Below are 18,536 nucleotides of genomic sequence, written 5' to 3'. Positions count from 1 at the left end.
AGAAAATTGTGTCTCGTTTTGTTTTCGATGACATGGAGCAACTTCTTGCAATACAATTTTAAGTCAGTCAGGGAAAAAAAAATACACTCGAATTACCGTATATGCAATCAAACAATGCAGTAGCACTTTGTTCCTTGAGGTTTAGTCTAAACGTGTTTTTCAGGAAAAGGAAACAAATTTGCCAAGAGAGAATACTTCACTGATGTAAATGATGATTTCCCTTTGTTGATGATGAGAGTAAACTCATGGGCCACAACTTGAGGCTCATCACAAAATAGGGCATGTTTGTTTATGACGCACGAGGCGCAGCGGTTTTCAAGAGCTAAACAAACTAATCATGACAAGCAGAGTTGAATGTATACAGCGGAGAGCTGTGGCACACATTAGTGGTTTGAGCTCCTGCCATTACTATCTCCTGTGTATTTTTGCTACCTTCCGAGGCATGTTTGGTATAATTCGTTATTTGTATAAAACCGGGATCGGATCATAATCAATCTTTTGCAAGTTCAAGAGTGTAGAGGCAGCAGCAGCAGCAAAAAATAAAGGGTTTCAAATAAAGATTTCTTGAACTTTGGGTTTTTTTCTATATCTGCTGTTGTGATGTGGATACCTAAGGAAGTCTGAACATATAATTTGAAATCCTGTGGCGCTGAGCATCCTGTGTGATACTGTCAGTAGCCTCGATGGCTTTTGTGCACTGTCTGGGTCTAAAGGCACCCTAGGTGTCTTTCAATATCTGGGGTGGATTCAATTGCGCAAAGACAAACCTGAGCAGAAGCCATGAAGCTTTTTTTTTTGCACCAGGGAGAACATGAGATTGGAAGAACAATTTGACAGACAGATGCTGACAGGAGCCCGTCCCAGACTGGTAGCAGAAAATGCCACAAACTGGACGTGGCTGCATCCTGTGGTTCTTTTTTTCAGTCAGCGCCAGTGGAGACTGCCAAAAGTCCAAACATGCTGGCCTGCTTGTTTTCCTGTGCATCAGGACCTCAGCGCGGCCCTGTGGATGGCTTACTGAAATAATCGCATCTGAATGTTTTTTAGCCCACCTGGATATTGAATACTAAGCGATGCTGGCCATTAAAATGACTTGTAGCGGCTGCAGCTCACGTGTCTCTGCTTTGAAAAATCAGAGAACTGCAGAAGACAGACAAGTGGAGATTCTCGCTTGGCTCCGCCTGCTATTTGACAAACTCCAGGTTTCACCTTGGCAGGTTGGTTTGGCCCGAGATTGAACCTCCAACCACGACATAAAATACAAGAAGTTCTTCAAAATAATTTTCCATTTGATGAGGAAATACGACTCCCGTGGCATGCTGAAGTAATTAGCCACCATGATGTGAAGGATGCCATGTTCATTAAAGCTTATACCTGCCCCGTTGAACACAAAAATGAGAAAAACTGCTGCGGCTAATTGTTTGAATCCTGAAAGAATGGACTGATTAAAAACGTGGTCGGGGCCTTGCAATCACTTTGGGGATTTGAGCTGTTTTGGATCAGCCATAACTTCATGGATGTTTGTCGAAGGTGATGTGTGCCGGTCATTGATCAGGTCACGGATATTGTGAAAAGCAGACATAATCAAACTGCGGACAAAAGGGCCAGACATGTATTATTACACAGCAGATTAATTACACGACAAAAATTAGCATCCTTGGTGAAAGGGCAAGTCTGCAATTTGAGTTTGCTTGATATTGTGAAATGTGTATGTTGTGCTTGGGGTGGGGGAGAGCAAAATGCGTAAAATCTAAACAGCCAATTGTTGTTTTTGCAAAAACTAAAGTTAATGGCAATCTAATTCTGATTGTATTACCTTATCCAGGTGTGCCTAACGTGGTCAGCAGTTGTATGTACAAAAACATCCACCAGACGATTCAACTCAACGGCAATGAAGACGGTGTTATTCCAAGTGGACATCATCATCTTGAGGTATTAGACCTCAAAGTGCATAACAATGGGCCGACTGCCAGTTTTCAAGAAATAGGGTCGATTTGTGCGCTTGTAAGAACAGAAGTGTGGAAGCACACCGACTTGTGGAACTTGGAAATGGATGATTTCTTTTTTAATCATTCTTTACAGTTGCCATAGTAAATACTGTATCACTCAATGAAAAGGAGACACTTTCCATGAACTGGAACAGGAATCTGTCCCTGGTGGGGATGGGTCTTTTGATTTGGCATCAGTCCTTATACTCTGTCAAGTGAATTTTTTGACTACATTTCTTACTTTGCTTTTTGCTTCTTTGACTAACTTTTATTTCCACATTTTTTTAAATTTTTAGCATAAATTAATTTTAAACTGGTGTATATGTGTAGTTGCACACCACAGAGAAGGAGACCACACACACGCAGGCATTCAATTTCTATTCGTTCGTCGACGAACTCGAACCGTGACCCTGCTGTTCCAAAGGCCTTACAGATGAGCTACTTCCACCGCTTGCATGCGGACCTTAATGGGAATGGGATGGACAACAAATGAAGCATAAAGACAAAAAAAAAGTTGCTTGTCTTTCCCAGTTTTACAGAAAGACATGCACCACGTTTTTTTTACTTGTGGAACTTGCGGTGGTTGCTTATTGGAAGCAACAAATGCAAGTACATGTGCACACGCGCATACACATTTTCCTTTCAACCCCTCAGATGTAAACACATTCACAGAATTTTGAAAACACATGGATGGCTTTAATCCAAAAGTAAATGTGAAATAAATATGTAATAATTATGTAAGTGATTTTTGTATGGCTTATTAACTGAAATACAGTTATGAGATTTTTCCGCATACAATCTGAAGTTATAAATTAACTAGACTTTTTCTCAACATGTGACGACCATTCTATTTTCGAGTCCTCCACTTTGGGTTGTCGTCAGTGTCTGAGGCTGTACAATTTGAAAATCAAATCAAATATATGCCATGATTACAGGACTGCTGTTTCTGTATATTGCATGGCGTTAATTTGTCCCCCAAAAATTGATCCTCCAAAGCATTCTGTTGCTGTGACACATTCCATTATGTTCATGCACGTACTATAATTGTCTCGTAATAATAATAAAATTAAATTACAACTGCAGAGGCAGCCTGGGAACATAAAAAATATTTTTTAGGGAACCTTTAATATAAGGCAGCCCAATAAATAACATATTAAATTGAGAGTAAAAAAATGTGGTGGTTTTGCATTCACATTTCTGTACCTTCAGGTCTTATTTTATTTCTGTACTTATGTATTGAACTTGGATAAGCGCGATAGAGAATTGTGAATGTCCCTCTCCAGAAGTTATTACCCTTTTCTTCTTGGAGTAGTTAAACTACTAAATATGCGGCACATGTTTGTCTCTTTTTAACATTCTTTTCAGTGTCAAAAGAAGTTCGACACTGTGTATCTTGTAGAAGAAATGTTAAAAGAAAAAGCACATGTACAGGTAGAGTGCGCATGCCAAGATTGAATCCTTTGAACCCGGTCTGAGGTGCATCATAGTGTGCCAAAATAGTCTCCGGGGATCCGGTAAGGACTGCTGGTAAGCCGGCCCACCTGCACCAATGCAGACAATAAGAAAGTCTGCATTGCGTGGCTTTGCATGAACCCTGGAGAAGACGTTAGCTTGAAGGCCCATATGTTGACTGCACTGATGAACCCATACCATGACAGACCCTGGCCGCAGCTAATAGTATGGAGGGTCATTTTTAATTTTGGCACACGCGTCAACCCCTGCATCCAAAAAAGACATAAAATACAGACTCGTCTGACCACAATCACGTTTCCACTGTGACCGTCCATCACAGCTCTTCTGGACACATTTAACTTAAAGGCTTCCTTTTGGCACAGATAAGTTTGATCTGGCATTTGAGGATGTAGCTACGTATTGGAGTGTTTGACAAATATTTGCCGAAGTAATCCTGAGCTCATATGTTTGGATCAGTTTGAGATGTGCCCTTGCCCTTTAAGCACAGAAATTCCTCACCCCTAATCATTTTCTCGTGTATCTGTTGGCAAAGCCGTCTTTGCTCCACGTGTTTGAAGTCACATCATTTTTTAATGATTTTACCTCATTACTACTTCCCCATCCCAACTTTATGTGGAAAATGTGTGTGCGTGTGTGTGTGTGTGGGGAGGGGGGGAACCAATAAAATCCACAAAGTTAAATATGCTATGATTATTTAGACCATCAAATTACATATATGATGCACATATACTAGATCAGGAGTGTGCAAACCTTTTGATTGGCGGGCCACAATGGGTTCTAAAATTTGAGTGTTTTGGTCATTTGAAATGAAAGTGAACAAAATCTTTACAACAATAGATATATGTCTTTGAAAAAACACAGTATTTAGTAAATAAAACATTAACAAGCTTTATTCATCTAATTATTTTCAAGTTCGGCGGACCGGATTAAAACGTTTAACGGGCCGCATGTGGCCCCCGGGCCACAGTTTGCCCACGCCTGCATTAGCTCATACATTTGAAATGATCATTAAAATCAGAACTCTGTACCTCAACTTTATCTGATTTAAAATAGTGGGTGCGTTTATTGAACAATTTTCAGACCTCCTAAGTAAAATTAAAATAAATCACAAAACTGCGAAACCAGAGGATTGACTATTGACATGTTATTATGATTGATTGACATTTCATTGCCAGTTACAGCACTGGCATTTATCTCATTTGATCTTACGAGTCATTGTAATCTTGTGGACAGTTGGTATACATTATATGGATCTAAAGATACACCGTGTAGATCCAGTGGCCACATCGGGACAATGTTTTTGCTCCGTGTGGAAAGAAACTACAATATTTCCATTGAGCTTCATGGAAGCAGCAGTGTGCTGCTGAGCAAAACAAGGAGCCACAAGCAGTCATAACATAATGACAGCTATGGGATCACAAATAAGGCCGGGCCCAGTGGCTCTGTGTGATATTTCATCACAGAAGGGCTAAATAAATTCCTCGCAACAGTCAAGTGAAACCACGTCAATGCAGCAGATGTAAGAAATGGCAGCTGCCGGAGGAATGCGGTTTGGCTGCATGTCGATTCCTGCAGGGTCCTCTCAACGTCAACGCTTTTGTATTTGGGAACACAAAGCTACATTGTTGACAGACTGAGTTTGAATCCGGTTGCTTGTCTGCCACCGCCTTGTGCAAGTGTATATGCTGGATCTGTGAAACGCACGGGGTCTAATCCCTTTGATCGATGTAACCGTCTTGCGTAAAGCCGGGCGCCATGTGTTCAGAGCTGGTGAAAGTGTCTGGACGTATTTTTAAAAGGATGGCATATAGCTATATTAAACACAGATGCGCGCACACATTTCATCTATTTCATTAGCGCACGCTGTATTGTGATATTTAGGCGAGCCCGCCAACTCATAGAGACAGATTTAAACTCACAGGCAGCTTTGTATAGAAATATAACAACCGGTTTTGAAGGCTAGCAAATAAACAGGCCTCACATTTCGCAAGTACACAGCCGGAGCCAAAACTGTAACGTTAGCATAAAACTGGACTCGAATGGGCATACTGAGTCAAAGTGGCAGTTCATTCCTCCAGATGTTGCTTATGGAATGCAATCGAACCACGGGTGAGTTGCAGTTTGATGAAGTCAGTTTGTGATTTTCATTCGACTTTTTATGTGGACAGAAACATCTAATCCGGTTCTGCTCCGACTAGCCACGGCATCAAACAATCTGTCTTCATGTACTGGCAGTTAATGTTGGGAGGAGGCAATATTTGAAGCGATTATTCACCGGCTGTACCAAGAAAATGTTAAACGAGAGCTGTGTTGTCTTCATGGAGTGTAAACCGCAGGGGAAAGCAAATAAATATATAGCCTGATGTCTGGGTTATTACTGTCTTATACGGTAACATTTGGAATCTCTGATTTGATTATTGGGATTAGACAGAATTGAAATCAAGAACTCGAGAAGAGTAGAAATATAATCACCCAACCCACATAGAAAGAGCATAAAGCATAAACCCTGCCACGAAATAAGCACGTAACCATGAACCATTCCATCCTCATTATTTAGTGTCACCATGGTAATAACAAGAAAGATTGTCTCCATTATTATTTATTGCGCAATCAAGATATTTATGTCGCTATTTACTACATCGTGTCGCTTCAACTCAAATCGATACCAATGAACAGCAGTACTTGATATCCAGGTGGCAAAGGTGAAAGATGGCACCTCATGACCTACCTCAAACATACATGTGCTCCTGTCTAATGCTGGATTGGATGAATGTAAATATTTGAACATAGCACCACTGCCTGCTGGCAAGCAGAGCTCAGGCATCCCGCATCATAACCGAATTTAGGGGCCACTCTGGGATCTATGAGCAAAGAACTGAGGTTTGAACTGTTTGGAAGTAGAACCAAGCCGTAGCCGCTGTAACACCATCTGTTCACAGCCCCAGGAAGGCACAAGACAGCGGCCGGGGTGATGACCCAGTCTAATATAACGAGTCTACCCCTGGCCCAGTGTTTGCAAGAGCTCATGTAAAATAAGACCGGGGAGGACCGAGACAAGCTGAAACTCAGCAGGGTAATAACATGAGCCACATTGCAACAGAAGGTGGTGAGGTGTAGCCAAAATAGCTGCCTCTGTACCGTAGCGACCAGCTCACCACGTCACACAAGCAGGGAGGCAGACAAGATTGCCCGCATATACAGACATCTGGTTCGTAATTCGGAGGCATCTAAAGGTGTCAGTTTCAACTTGAGAAAAAGTGGCTCAACATTTCCACTCCTTAGAAAAGCAAAACCGCAGATCAGACCAAAACTCTTTAAGCTTAATTTTACCGTATACAATATACATTATTATCCTGTAATACGCTTTACAGGTATTATACTCTCAAAAATGTCTTAAATTTCCCGGCAGGCTGAAACTGAGACGATATCCAATCGAGTGTGGAAAAGGTAATTTTCTGAAATTCAAAACTTTGTCGAGTTGCAAAAGCAACAGTTTTCGATACCCCAAATCTTTTTCCGTATTTGCTTATAAGTTCAAGTTCAAGAAATATAATTGGCAAGAAAACAAAACATTCTGGGCTGTCAAAGAACGCTTGCTGTCCCATAATAGAAAATATAAGTAACACGTTTACATTCGTAACTCTCTTGGTATCACCCGTAAAAAAGACGATCAGCGTCTTCGGGCAGTTTTGCCAATCTTCTCTGCACCTTTCAAACAGCACAGCCAGTTTCTGACTCTTCCTTCTACTCAATTTATATGGCGGAAAACTGCTCAAAGGAATAAAAGTTGCTTGGAGGTGAGTTTCTTTACATGGCAAAATGTAAAGAAAGCACAAATGACTTTGAGGAGTATATTTCTTTCACATCCTTTTCTAAATGTCTTATTGACATTGACTGTCTGTGGTTGAACTTTTGCAAAAAATAAAATAAAAACAAGCCACGCAACACACCATCCTTTTGACGCACATAGAACTCAAGTATTTGGAGAGTTCTGTCACGTAACATCCTTACATCTGCCATTGACGGTTTAACCTTGGGAAACTATAGAGGCATACTTTTTCTATAACACTCTACAAAACCAAGAGGGAAGCATGCGCCCACATTCAACCATCAGCCATTCAAAAGTACCTGTACTTGAACTTGGACAAATAACATCAACAGTCTTGCCGTTACAAAACACTTGTCTTTCCTTTTCTTCCAAATTATCTGAGTGAAATAAAAGACTCACAACAAACTTGATTGTAGAAACAAAGTTAATTTGGAGAAAGAAAGAAACAAAAAAAAAAACACAAAGATGTGAAGTATCATATGATGCTGTGACCGGGGTACTATGACCTCAGGGAGCGCTTTATTTGACTTTAGCTTTGCAGGTGGGAGAGCGGGACATGCGGTGGTTGGCTCACATCTAATCGTTTACTGTTTGTTAAAAAGCACAAAATTTCCCGAGATTTTCTGTATTAAACCTAAACAGTGGGAACCACCAGCCGATCTTCTACTGCCTTCCAGACCCTTCTTGTCTCTTCAAAGTAAAGCAAATCAGGGTCCCTTGGTCTTAGTGGCTAGCATTTAATTTCTCTGGTCCAACCTCAAAGCTGAGATCGGCTTGGCTAAGAAAAATAAGCCATGCAATTATAACACAGTGGGACGATTATTTACACAAAATAATGAATTTGTTTCTATACATGCCAATCATCTCATCCATACGGCAGTTTATTAATGTGGATTTTTTTTTGCCCAGTGGGGGCAGGGTGCTACAGTGGAGCATGTGTAAAGTCAGTGACAATGTTTGAGGCACATGGAAAACTAACACCCAGGCCGTGTTGATACAAAGTGATTAGTTTATTATAGCAGCTGAAGGCCTGACTACATCGGTCTTTGGTATTTCCATGTTGTAGGGATCCGGATGGGCACCTTGACACTCGGAATGACGGCATTCTCGGGGAATCTGAGGATGCGTGTGACCAGATGGCACAGGATCATCGTGGGCAAGGGGATTTATTGATTTTATTATATTAAGTCAGTGTGCACATCTTTACACTTCGGTACCAAAAGGCAACCCTGCACCAAAAACACCACTCCTCTGCTGCTGGCGTGTCCTTGGCCCAGATGTTTATTGCAAAAGTAACCGGAGGCCAGAATGAAAGCATCCCCTACTGTGAGACGAGTTTTCCTTTTCGAGGGTGAGAAGTCCTCATCTCTTACTTCCTTTTGGGCTTGTCCACAGGGCACGGTTTTCAAAAATAAAAAGTGGGTTACAAAATAACCATTTGGGTTTAAATTAGATTGACTCCATATCAAAATATGGCAAAACTCAATTACAGCCTTGTATAGCTGATCTAACTTATATGGGCTCAAGGCTAAAGGTTTACAGAAAACTAGGTGGAGGTTTCCAGCTCAGGCAGCCTCTTCTTATTAAGTTAAAGAGGTTTGGTAGATGGCGAGACATGCAACCCTGCTACCAGGATATGGCTCGGTCTATGTGCTGACAGAATCATCGATAAGACTTCTCCTCAATGTTTTTTTTGACTCCTATAATATTTTCTCACGTGAATTTAGAAGGAAATTGGATAAAATTGAAGACCTAATTTACATATCGTCGCTGTTCTGAAAAAATATGTATCTCCATTTTTGTAGTTTATTAAAATGTTCACGCTAATGGGATGAGTGTAACAGAGAAACCTCATTCAGGTAAAAAAAAAGAAAAAAAAAAAGACAAATCTGAAAAAAATGGACATAAGTGTTTTTCACAGGACAGCAATGAAAAAACACTTATGTCCATTTTTTTTTCAATTTTATTTTACCTGACCAGGGTTTCCGCATTAGAGAATGTGAACTTTTATTAAAAAATTACAAACTAGGATGATTCTTAACAGTGCTATTGCACGACGCAGCAGGAAGCACAGCTCAACAATTCCGACCACTTGAAAAAGACACCACATCTGCCTGATTAAAAGTAGAACGGGCCAAAATACAAACGGGTGCAACAATGTGAACACGCTTCCACAAGATCAATGTGTTGCCACCTGTCATGACATAGCCGTGCACACACTGCTCATTAGCTCACAGTCATCTGGTACTTTTAAAAAGTAACCGCAAAAACGGTCACTTTCCCGCACCTCACCCAATAAAGACGGATACAATCAGCAGGCCTTCGGGTGGCAGGAGTCGCCTCAGCCTAAATCACGCCAGTTGATCTCACAAGATCATTTGAGTGACTTTGTGCGAGCCCATCGCATTTTCATTTCGAGAGTATCTAAGAACTTGTCCTTATGGTGAACATATTACTTTCCACAAGGCATGGCAGAGGATGATCTTTCCAATCACCCTTCATGCTTTTAAAAGCCAGAAAGGCACTCAATTCAGCCATGAGCATGACAAAGTGAGTGACGCTTGGGAATCCGACACCTTATGAAATGATGCCTGATGTCTAGTAACATTTTAACACATGGCAGCTCTGACGGCTCCCTTGAGAAGCTCGTCCGAGCTTTGTCCGTACATGCCGGAGATACTGGCAAAGCAGAGAAGCAACAAGAGGGACAAGAGGATTTGTTCCTGACAATTTGTGGTTGGATACATGTACGGAGTCTGACAGAAGGACAGAAAGTATTCCGTCAAGTGGTCCCCGTAGAGTTGCTCTTGACTTTTGCGTTCTAAAAAGTTCCAAACTCTGTTTAGTCTATCGTTCACATCAACAGCCCGATGTGAATGGTGCATAGGCGTCACTGGCATGGTGCCTACTTGTAGCTTAGTGTAGTATGTTTAGTCACATTTATGAAATCCACAACTCTGGGTCTGATATACTGCTCAAGGATACGTTTGACAGGTCTGGAGAGAAACTTAGGATCGAACACTTTCAATCCTGACATTCTGCCTTCTCAACCAAATTGATTGGGTAATTATATTTCTGAAGTTGTTAAGAATCTTTAAACTTTTAGCAGGGGGTCTTCAATCCTGTTCCCCAAGGTTCGCTGTCCAACCTGTTTTCCATCCGACCCCGCTGCAACAAACCTGATTCAAAGGATCAGATCAGATCATGATTCTTCGAATGACAGAGATCAATCAAAAACCTTGAGCCTTTAAATCAGGTCTGTAGGAAAATAGGCAGGGAACAGGATTGAAGACCCCTGTTATAGTCTAAAAGTTTAAAAGCTTCTTAACACCTTTTGAAAAATAATGCTTAATCTGTTGGGTTGAGAAGGCAGAATGACGGGATCGAAAGTGTCCACTTAGGTTTGTTGCAGCAGGGAGAGAAGGAAAACAGGACAGTGGACCTCAGGGAACAGGATTGAAGACCCCTTGACTATAGGAACAGGATTATTGCTGAGTAATATAGGCCTAACAAAACTGTTAAAGAATTCTCACACTATTTCGGCCATATCTCAAACTCATCTCCCATGTGAAAAATGTTTAAAAACATCTGAGAAATACGAGTATCTGTCAGCTCAAGACCCTCGTCACTAGCTGACGTTTTTCCTGATGTAGGCACGAGGATATGGCAGCGCTTACAGCTCAGCACACTGTCGCACCACATGAAGGCCTCGGCTAGTGTTTGACTGAGACATATTTCCAGACGGCGGCCGGCACTGTGGCAGGAGATGAGGAACACGCTACAAGCATCCTCGCTCATCCTGCCAGCTAGCTCTAAGCCTTTCATAATCGCCCAGGAATTATGCACATCCCAGTTAAAGCGTTGGTAGGATGAGTTATGGCCGTGGTTGTTTCCCCGAGAAGCCTGCCCAAAAAATATGATTTAGTTCAATCACACGTCTGGGGTCTGAGGCTTCCTCCGACACTGTTCAAACACGTCTTTATGCTGAAGGCAACGGAATGTGAAGGGTGCCGAGTGAAAAAGCCCTCACCTAACAGTGACATTTCCAACATGGCAACTATGACAGAAGTGTTAGTGGTCGGCTCCACAGACAGACATCACGACAGAACTCTTCCTTTTCATTATTGTTTATTGCATTAATAGCGCCTCAACGTAGCCTGAGGTGTGTGTAGTAACAAAAAAAAAGAAATAAAAATGTAATAGATAGGGCAGGCTGTAGTGAATATACAGTACATTCAGCATGACAACTCAGGAACGATCCCATCAATTGCTAAACTGCACAAAACATACACAAGAATATTTCATACATCTCAAAAGGAAAATGTCAGACATAACAGTATGCACTAATATAACAATATAAGTTTTCGTTCAATAACACTCTGTTGCTAAAACCTATTTACGGTTTTATTAGAAGCAAAATCTAAGTTGACCAGGCTGGCCTACACACAAAAAAAAAAAAATGGCAAGGCAGTTCCTCATGCAAGTAAAAAATAAAAGATTCCATTTGTGATTAGACATTGTAGTGAGCTATTCACAATCCCTGTATTAAAAGATCAGACACTCAGCGCTACTGTACATTTCCCAGATTCAACACCAGCACGACTGTTAAAACCATTAGCAGAATGTGGAGCACTGAGCGCAGCCTTTTTTTTTTTTTTTTTTTTGACTCGTCAAATTCAGGCAACACTTGCAGGACTGTTTAATATTGAACACTTTTCCCTCATCATGACAGAATGCAGCGCTGCTAGTGATATCACTGATATTATCTGTCTGATTGAGGGCGCGCCAGTGTGTCTCGCACTCCATTGAAGTGCCACATTGACTGGAAGCGGCCCCCTTTTTCGGTGTTGGGTGGAAAGCTTTTTTTTGTCTGGTGCCGATCCATTTGATTCATCCACTCTTGTCCAAAAAAAAAAATAAAAAAAAACACCAGCGCTTTAGAAGTCAAAGTCAATAAAAGTGGTAAAATGTCACCCAAAACACTTGCTAAGACTATTATATTCGGAGCAAATGAGGCAGTTGTGTGGGTGGAATCCAAGCCGTTAACAGAGTGTGGCGAGGGACTTCAGGATGGTTTGGCATTAAAGAACATCTGCATAAGCAAATTGTAGTGTATACGATACACGATGGACATAGGTCTTGAGACACCGCTCTTCAGCTAAATCATGTTTGACCTTACATTTTCAGTTTACCGAGACTTTTAGAAGGATTCTATACTTCCAACTTTGTGTTTGGAGGAGGTCCATTTCTGTTCCAGCATGACTAACTCCTGTGCACAAAGTAAGGTCCTTGAGAGTGGATGTTTGGTGTATAAGCACTTAAGAGCGCTGGTCATACCCCAAAGAGGACTGGAATTTATTCTAGCAATGAAGGAGGTGTATATTCTTCCATTTTCAGTTTGTCTAAGTGTGGTGTCCCATTCCTTTTGTCCTTGAAGCAAAGCGTCTGGACCTGCTCCGATACAGATAAGACAGCTCAACATATTCCTTCAAAACGATTACACTTGGTAAATATAATTCCATGATCCTACTTAGAACCAGATTATTAAACACTTTGGTCTAATTGATCAGACTTGCCTCCTTTCGAGAAGAAAAAAAAAATAACGGGTTACAGAGAGTAAACTGACAAACGGTGATTCGTCACAAAGTCCTGCAACTCCACGGACGCCAATTAGAACGTGGCAAGCCGAAACACACCACGCATCCTATGTTGAGATCAAGGCTGAGCGGCTTTTGCATTTCAAGCGCACCTTTATAAAGAACATGTGCAAAAAGGAACGCCTGTGTGAACACAGGCAGGCTGGATTATCCAACCCACAGTCTGGGTACTCGGCTCACGACTACACAACAAGTGAGGAGGACGAGGAGGAGGAGGACGGAAGCAGAGGTTTGTGTCGGAGTGTGTTGGGTATTCACACCTGTATGTCAGAAAAAAGCTTTGTGTGTATGCGCGTGTCGTCTAGAGCAGCGAGCAGTATCCACCGCAGCTTCCACCTCCAGCGTCCTCATCGGTGAGTTGCACCGCTCTGCCGTGGCTCTCGCTCTGCCATAATCCTGGACTCTGGATGATCTTCTCCACGAGCTCCTCAAATGCACACTGAACGCCATCGCGGGTCTTTGCACTGGCCTCTGTGAGGACAGAGTGAGTTCAAATTATAGTAAATGCTAGGAGCGTGAACTCTTGCAAGGACAAGGAAAAAGTGGAGTGCACTGCATCTGACGTTTTGAGGTTTGATTTATAAATAGACTACCAAAAAATTCCTCTTGGAATATTAGAGAGAAACTTCAAAAAGCAGTTTCTCTCTTGGAATAGTCCGCTGAAACGTGCCTAGTGGCTGTTCAGAGAAGAGGGAATCCTCCTGGCTTACCTATAAAAAGCATGGAATGTTTTCTTGCAAACTTCAACCCTTCGGCCCTGTCTAGCTCGTGGTTTTCCTGAAACAAAAAAGTAGTAATGGCTTATTTGAGGTCTGCCGGGTGCAGCTGTCAACTACTCTGAGCATCTGAGGGCACAGAGGAAAAGGGATACACAATGAATTCATCATGCTGAATTTAGCGGTTCACTGCCACTGGCACCTTGGTTGAAAACAAGATGCCAGAAATATATATAACTCTTAAATCAAGCGAGAGAGACCAATATTTTTGTTACATTTTAATATAAAATACTGTTCCAAATTATTATTGAAAATTATCTCAATAAAACTGTGACCTCTTACGGCGGACACAGTGAATAAATCAAATAAACCAAAAAGCCATCAATTATATCACAACAGTTCCGCCAGTGAGTTATTAAAGAAAAAAAAAATAACTAGAAGACCAAGAATCATAAACGTACTCACCTTATCTATTTTGTTTCCAACAAGCATTTTCACAAGATCATTCCTTGTACAGTATGTCTCCAGTTCATTGAGCCAGTTTTCCAGTTTGGTAAAAGTCTCCCGCCTTGTGACATCGTAAACTGAGCCGAATCAAATAAACACAAGTATACTGACAATGGAGGTAAAAACCTTTGCAACAAAAAAACATTTCACACATTCACAAAGTACATGGTTAATTATTTACCTCGAGTCCAACATTTAATTAGGTTACCTGACCAATATCTTTCATTCCTGATAGTAATGAACCAATCAAACAAAGAGGATACACCCATGCAATGAGTGCGGCTGCATGATGATGGCCTACCTAGGATGACTCCTTGTGCACCGCGGTAGTAACTGGGCGTCAGGGTCCTGAAACGCTCCTGTCCAGCCGTGTCCTGCAACATAAAATCATTTCATCCTTACAGGGAAAGGAAAAAAAATGGAATACAACAAAAAACCATGCCAGGACAAAAATAAGTGTTGCATGAGTGCCATCTACTGAACACTAGAAGGAACTGCAAGACAGCAATACTGCAAGACAAGTTTGTTAATGACTAAATTATGATAAACTTACCCATATTGCTAGTTTTGCCTTGTTCCCATCTATGCTGATGGTCTTCACTTTGAAGTCAACACCTAGACAATTAAAGTCAATGATAAATCCAACTATTGATCTGAAGTGATCAACTCAACCAGTTGCACTGTTCTTAAAAAAAAAAAACACCATTGACAATCGTCAATATCTCAACTTAAAGGTTTAATTTGGTCTATGACCAAGGCCCAAACACAATTTACTCATTTCAAATCAATTTGGCACCCAAATAAGTGATTTAATTAAGAAAAATAGTTGGTTAGTGAAACAAAAAATAAAATAAGAGAACGAGAATAAGTAAACTGAGGATATTTAAGACACAATGCATGTAACTTTCTACACCAACCCAAATGCCAACTACAAATAACTGAATATAGTTCATTCCGTCTCTTGTTTGTAATTAAACTCAGTGGTTCTTTTATGTCAAACAGGTTTTTTAGGTTATTATTTACTGCACGTTTCGGCGGCAGTCTCACATGTCAGTTAAATAATAACCTGAAAAAAACCTGCTAGAGATAAAAGAACCAGCACGTTTAATTTGACAACAGCTGTAGTCTATCTGCCAGTAGCACATTCGGATTGCTCAAATATTGCTACAGACACACGTGAAGGACAGCATATACGTGATACATTTTTGACTTTGGAAAAGTCTTTCCATTTTAATTTGGCCTTGTAATGTGATTGTTAGTTTTTCCAGTAAGCAGACTCCGAGCTATCAAGCTAATTCACGAACACTAAACGTTACACAAACCAAACCGATGGCAACTTATCGTCTCTTCTTTTTCCGCACACGTTGGTGAGCAGCTGCTAAAATAATCTGCGATCACTCATTTTATAGCGTCATTAGATTGGTAGGTGCTCCAGCGCGCTTGCTTAACAAAACACAATCAAGATTTGAGTCTCCAAGTTAACGTGACAAAGGGTTGGGAAAGCCACCGGCTGTATTGCTCCAGGTGCTATTATTACTTTTACAAGAAAAAGAATGGCAACAGATATTAAAAGTGATTTTGTTTGGATCTTAAGTCAACAAAGGAGGCTCGACTTCAATGTAGACATCTTGTTGTCGAAGAATCCCAGCTGGCCAAGTTAAACAGTAGCCATGCAAGCCTTGACCTTGGAAAATATTTTGAAGACTTTTTATTTATTTATTTTTTTATGACTTTGAAAGGATTTGGGCGGTTGTTAGAATGGACATATTGTGTCCTCGTAATTCTACACCGAGCCCCATCAGTCGAAAAGACAGGGATTTTAGAAACAAATATTTTAATTAAAAGGTCTCCTCTCAATTAAATGTCACCTTCCAACAAACACTTGGGAAATGTTTCATCTGAGGAAATCAATGTCATATTGTCCATTTGTGTTAAAATGATGTGGATGGGTTCTTGCTCCTATTTCCGTTTTATCTTCATCGAATGATCTCATCTGTTACTCACCTATTGTGGCTGTTTGCTCTGGGTCAAATGTGTCATCCGTGAATCGTAGGAGGAGACTGCGGAGAGGATCAAGAAAACAGAAGGCTCGGTTGAAACATCCAAAAAAAAAAAAAACAGAGACAGACTTACTTTACACACAATTTGATGCTGAAGGAGCATTAATGCCAGCGAACCAGCGAGCTCAATTGACTGCTACGTGCTTAACTATCCCAATTGCGAGATGACATCATTGCCAGTTTGTGGTCAGTGGGACAGAGTTCATTCTTAACGGCATGTGATTAAGTGTAAATGTCTTACTCACACCCCCTGAAACATTGACCTAAGAACAACTATTTCAACAGTGAATGCTTAAGCAGTGAGCGTACAGTACACCTAACAAGCGATTCTTAAAGACGGCCAAAATACAAATGCAGTGTGCCCAAGTCATTTTTCTGATAAGTAGAAGCCGTGACTGGGCCAAAATCTCCCTGATTAAAGGTTGAAACTAAATCAAAGTTAAGCCATCCAAAAGCTTTTTTTTTTTGGTATAATAATAGAAAATTGCTCTCTGGAAATACTGCCCTTGGCCTCGGTGATGCACTTACGAGGATAGTACAGTGCATTGGTAGATTTGGCTACAAAAATCATCACTTTTCTGGAAAAATAAACAAACATGAAGCTTGCATCGTGTTGGAATTTACTCTGATTATTTAGCTACACCGGCAATCACAGTATGAAAACTAGTGGCAATGCCAGGAAAAAGGGTATTATTTTGTAAATGTCCTTAATTATATACTCTGACAATATATGGAATTAAGGTAAAAAAAAAACAGAAATGGGACTTTTATCAATGCTCTGGAAGTATTTACTACTGACTACAAGAAACATTTAAAACTATTTACTGGGTTGACTCATTCTTGACTCTAAATCAGGTGATGATTTGTAGATCCCTTGCTGATCAAGTGGAATGGCAAAGCCTTATGAATATGATAATGAAATCCAATGTTTACCCACTCATAACACATGTTACAGTTTGCTATTCCTGGAAGCCAATGTTTGGGCATCAGGCATCCTTGAAAGATGATGTTCCATTAAACGCTCATAATTCTTGTCCCTTGCTGTGACTCATGAATGTTTTCTGCATTCTTGGCCATAGCCTGCAATGTGATGGTTGATGGCCCTGACTGGCTATCAAAATCACACACGCAGTTATAAACACTAATACATTGGCATAGGTTATTTGTTACCCGACTAAAATAACCAGCCAAATGCAAATAACGTTATTTACACAAATACTTGAATAGGCGTATTATTTATCACGTTCACTTGTAGTTAACAAGCAATTCTGTTTATGATAATCTTTAACATATCGAACCCCACATAAAATAAACAAATCAGAAATGTGTAAAAAGTACTGTTCACCAAATGATTATATTACGACAGGAGATATAAGTTTGGATGATGTCAATGCGCCTCAACACCTTTGACGAATTTCATATTGACAACGCAATATCTGTCTGCGATGATGTCACCATCTTATTGAGCTGGCCAGCTAGCAAAGCTAGTGCGTTTAAAAATAAGCATAGTCTTAATATAATGCATCATAATAATTTACAGTAATGACACCGTTTGTCCAGATAAGACTATACGACTGCCAAAGAGTGTCGCTTGTTGTTTTAACCCAACAATGCGTGACTCGTCTTTGATCGAGCTCGTCAACGTTAGCCGTTAGCATAACCTACCTGGACTTCCCAACACCACTTTCTCCAATGATTAAAATTTTCAACGTTGTCAGAATGTCGTCTTCCATTGCCTCCAATTGGCCAACTGTCCGTCTATACAGAACAACCCGATCGACTGTTTAAACAATGTTTCCTAACAGCTCGCATTCATGTTTACCGGTTAGGGTGGGCTGATTTTTGACAGCATTGATTTTGGTGGCCTGCAGTCCAACCGTTTCCGGTTAGACAGAGTTGAGTTTCCGGTTCGTTCATTGCGCTGGTTTGTGTGCAAAAAAATAAACAAGAATAACAAATGTTTTTTTTTTAAATTTATTTTTATGCTTTCCAGGAGTAGTTGATGTTTTTACTTGTTTCTTAGCATCATAGTCCGTCCGTTTCTCTCGCGCGTGCGTGCGTCACTGCGTGCGTGGAGGACCAGAGAACAAAGAGGCTGATGGATTGGTAGAAAAAAATTTGATGGTTTTATTTAACAAAAGTTGCAGCAGGTGTTGGCAGTCAAAGAAAGGCATCCAAGGGTTAGCAGGGTACGAGGCTGGTAGTACAAACGAGGTGTGGAACACAGGGAACATTAAGGTCAGGATTCTAAAACACTTTTCAGGTATACAAGGCAAACTGGTTGGATGTACTAATCGTAAGAGAGC

The 18,536-nt window shown here is 40.7% G+C and overlaps 1 protein-coding gene across 1 annotated transcript; it reads right to left on the bottom strand.

The window, feature by feature from the left end:
• Positions 1-11,401: 11,401 nt before the first annotated feature.
• Positions 11,402-18,110, bottom strand: rab18a (RAB18A, member RAS oncogene family). The gene is made up of 7 exons (XM_088283525.1): positions 17,896-18,110; positions 16,175-16,230; positions 14,724-14,785; positions 14,472-14,544; positions 14,129-14,247; positions 13,658-13,724; positions 11,402-13,418 (listed from the first exon to the last, which is right to left on the bottom strand). The coding sequence occupies exons 1-7, from the start codon at positions 17,961-17,963 to the stop codon at positions 13,249-13,251; spliced, it is 615 nt and encodes a 204-aa protein (XP_088139651.1). The 5' UTR covers positions 17,964-18,110; the 3' UTR covers positions 11,402-13,248.
• Positions 18,111-18,536: the final 426 nt, after the last annotated feature.

The sequence above is a fragment of the Idiotropiscis lumnitzeri genome, chromosome 19 (assembly GCF_059441095.1).
Source record: "Idiotropiscis lumnitzeri isolate Australia: NSW breed Sydney's pygmy pipehorse chromosome 19, RoL_Ilum_1.0, whole genome shotgun sequence".
Classification (NCBI taxonomy): Eukaryota; Metazoa; Chordata; class Actinopteri; order Syngnathiformes; family Syngnathidae; genus Idiotropiscis; species Idiotropiscis lumnitzeri.
The sequence above is the reverse complement of the archived record's forward strand: the minus strand, read 5'-3'. Positions and strand labels throughout refer to the sequence as shown.

Excerpts from the sequence above, each read along its gene's own strand:
- rab18a (XM_088283525.1), bottom strand. The coding sequence starts at position 17,963 with ATGGAAGACGACATTCTGACAACGTTGAAAATTTTAATCATTGGAGAA. Across the intron at positions 16,231-17,895 it reads AGTGGTGTTGGGAAGTCCAG|TCTCCTCCTACGATTCACGG; the intron begins GTAGGTTATGCT and ends TCCTCTCCGCAG. Across the intron at positions 14,545-14,723 it reads AGGCAAAACTAGCAATATGG|GACACGGCTGGACAGGAGCG; the intron begins GTAAGTTTATCA and ends TTTATGTTGCAG.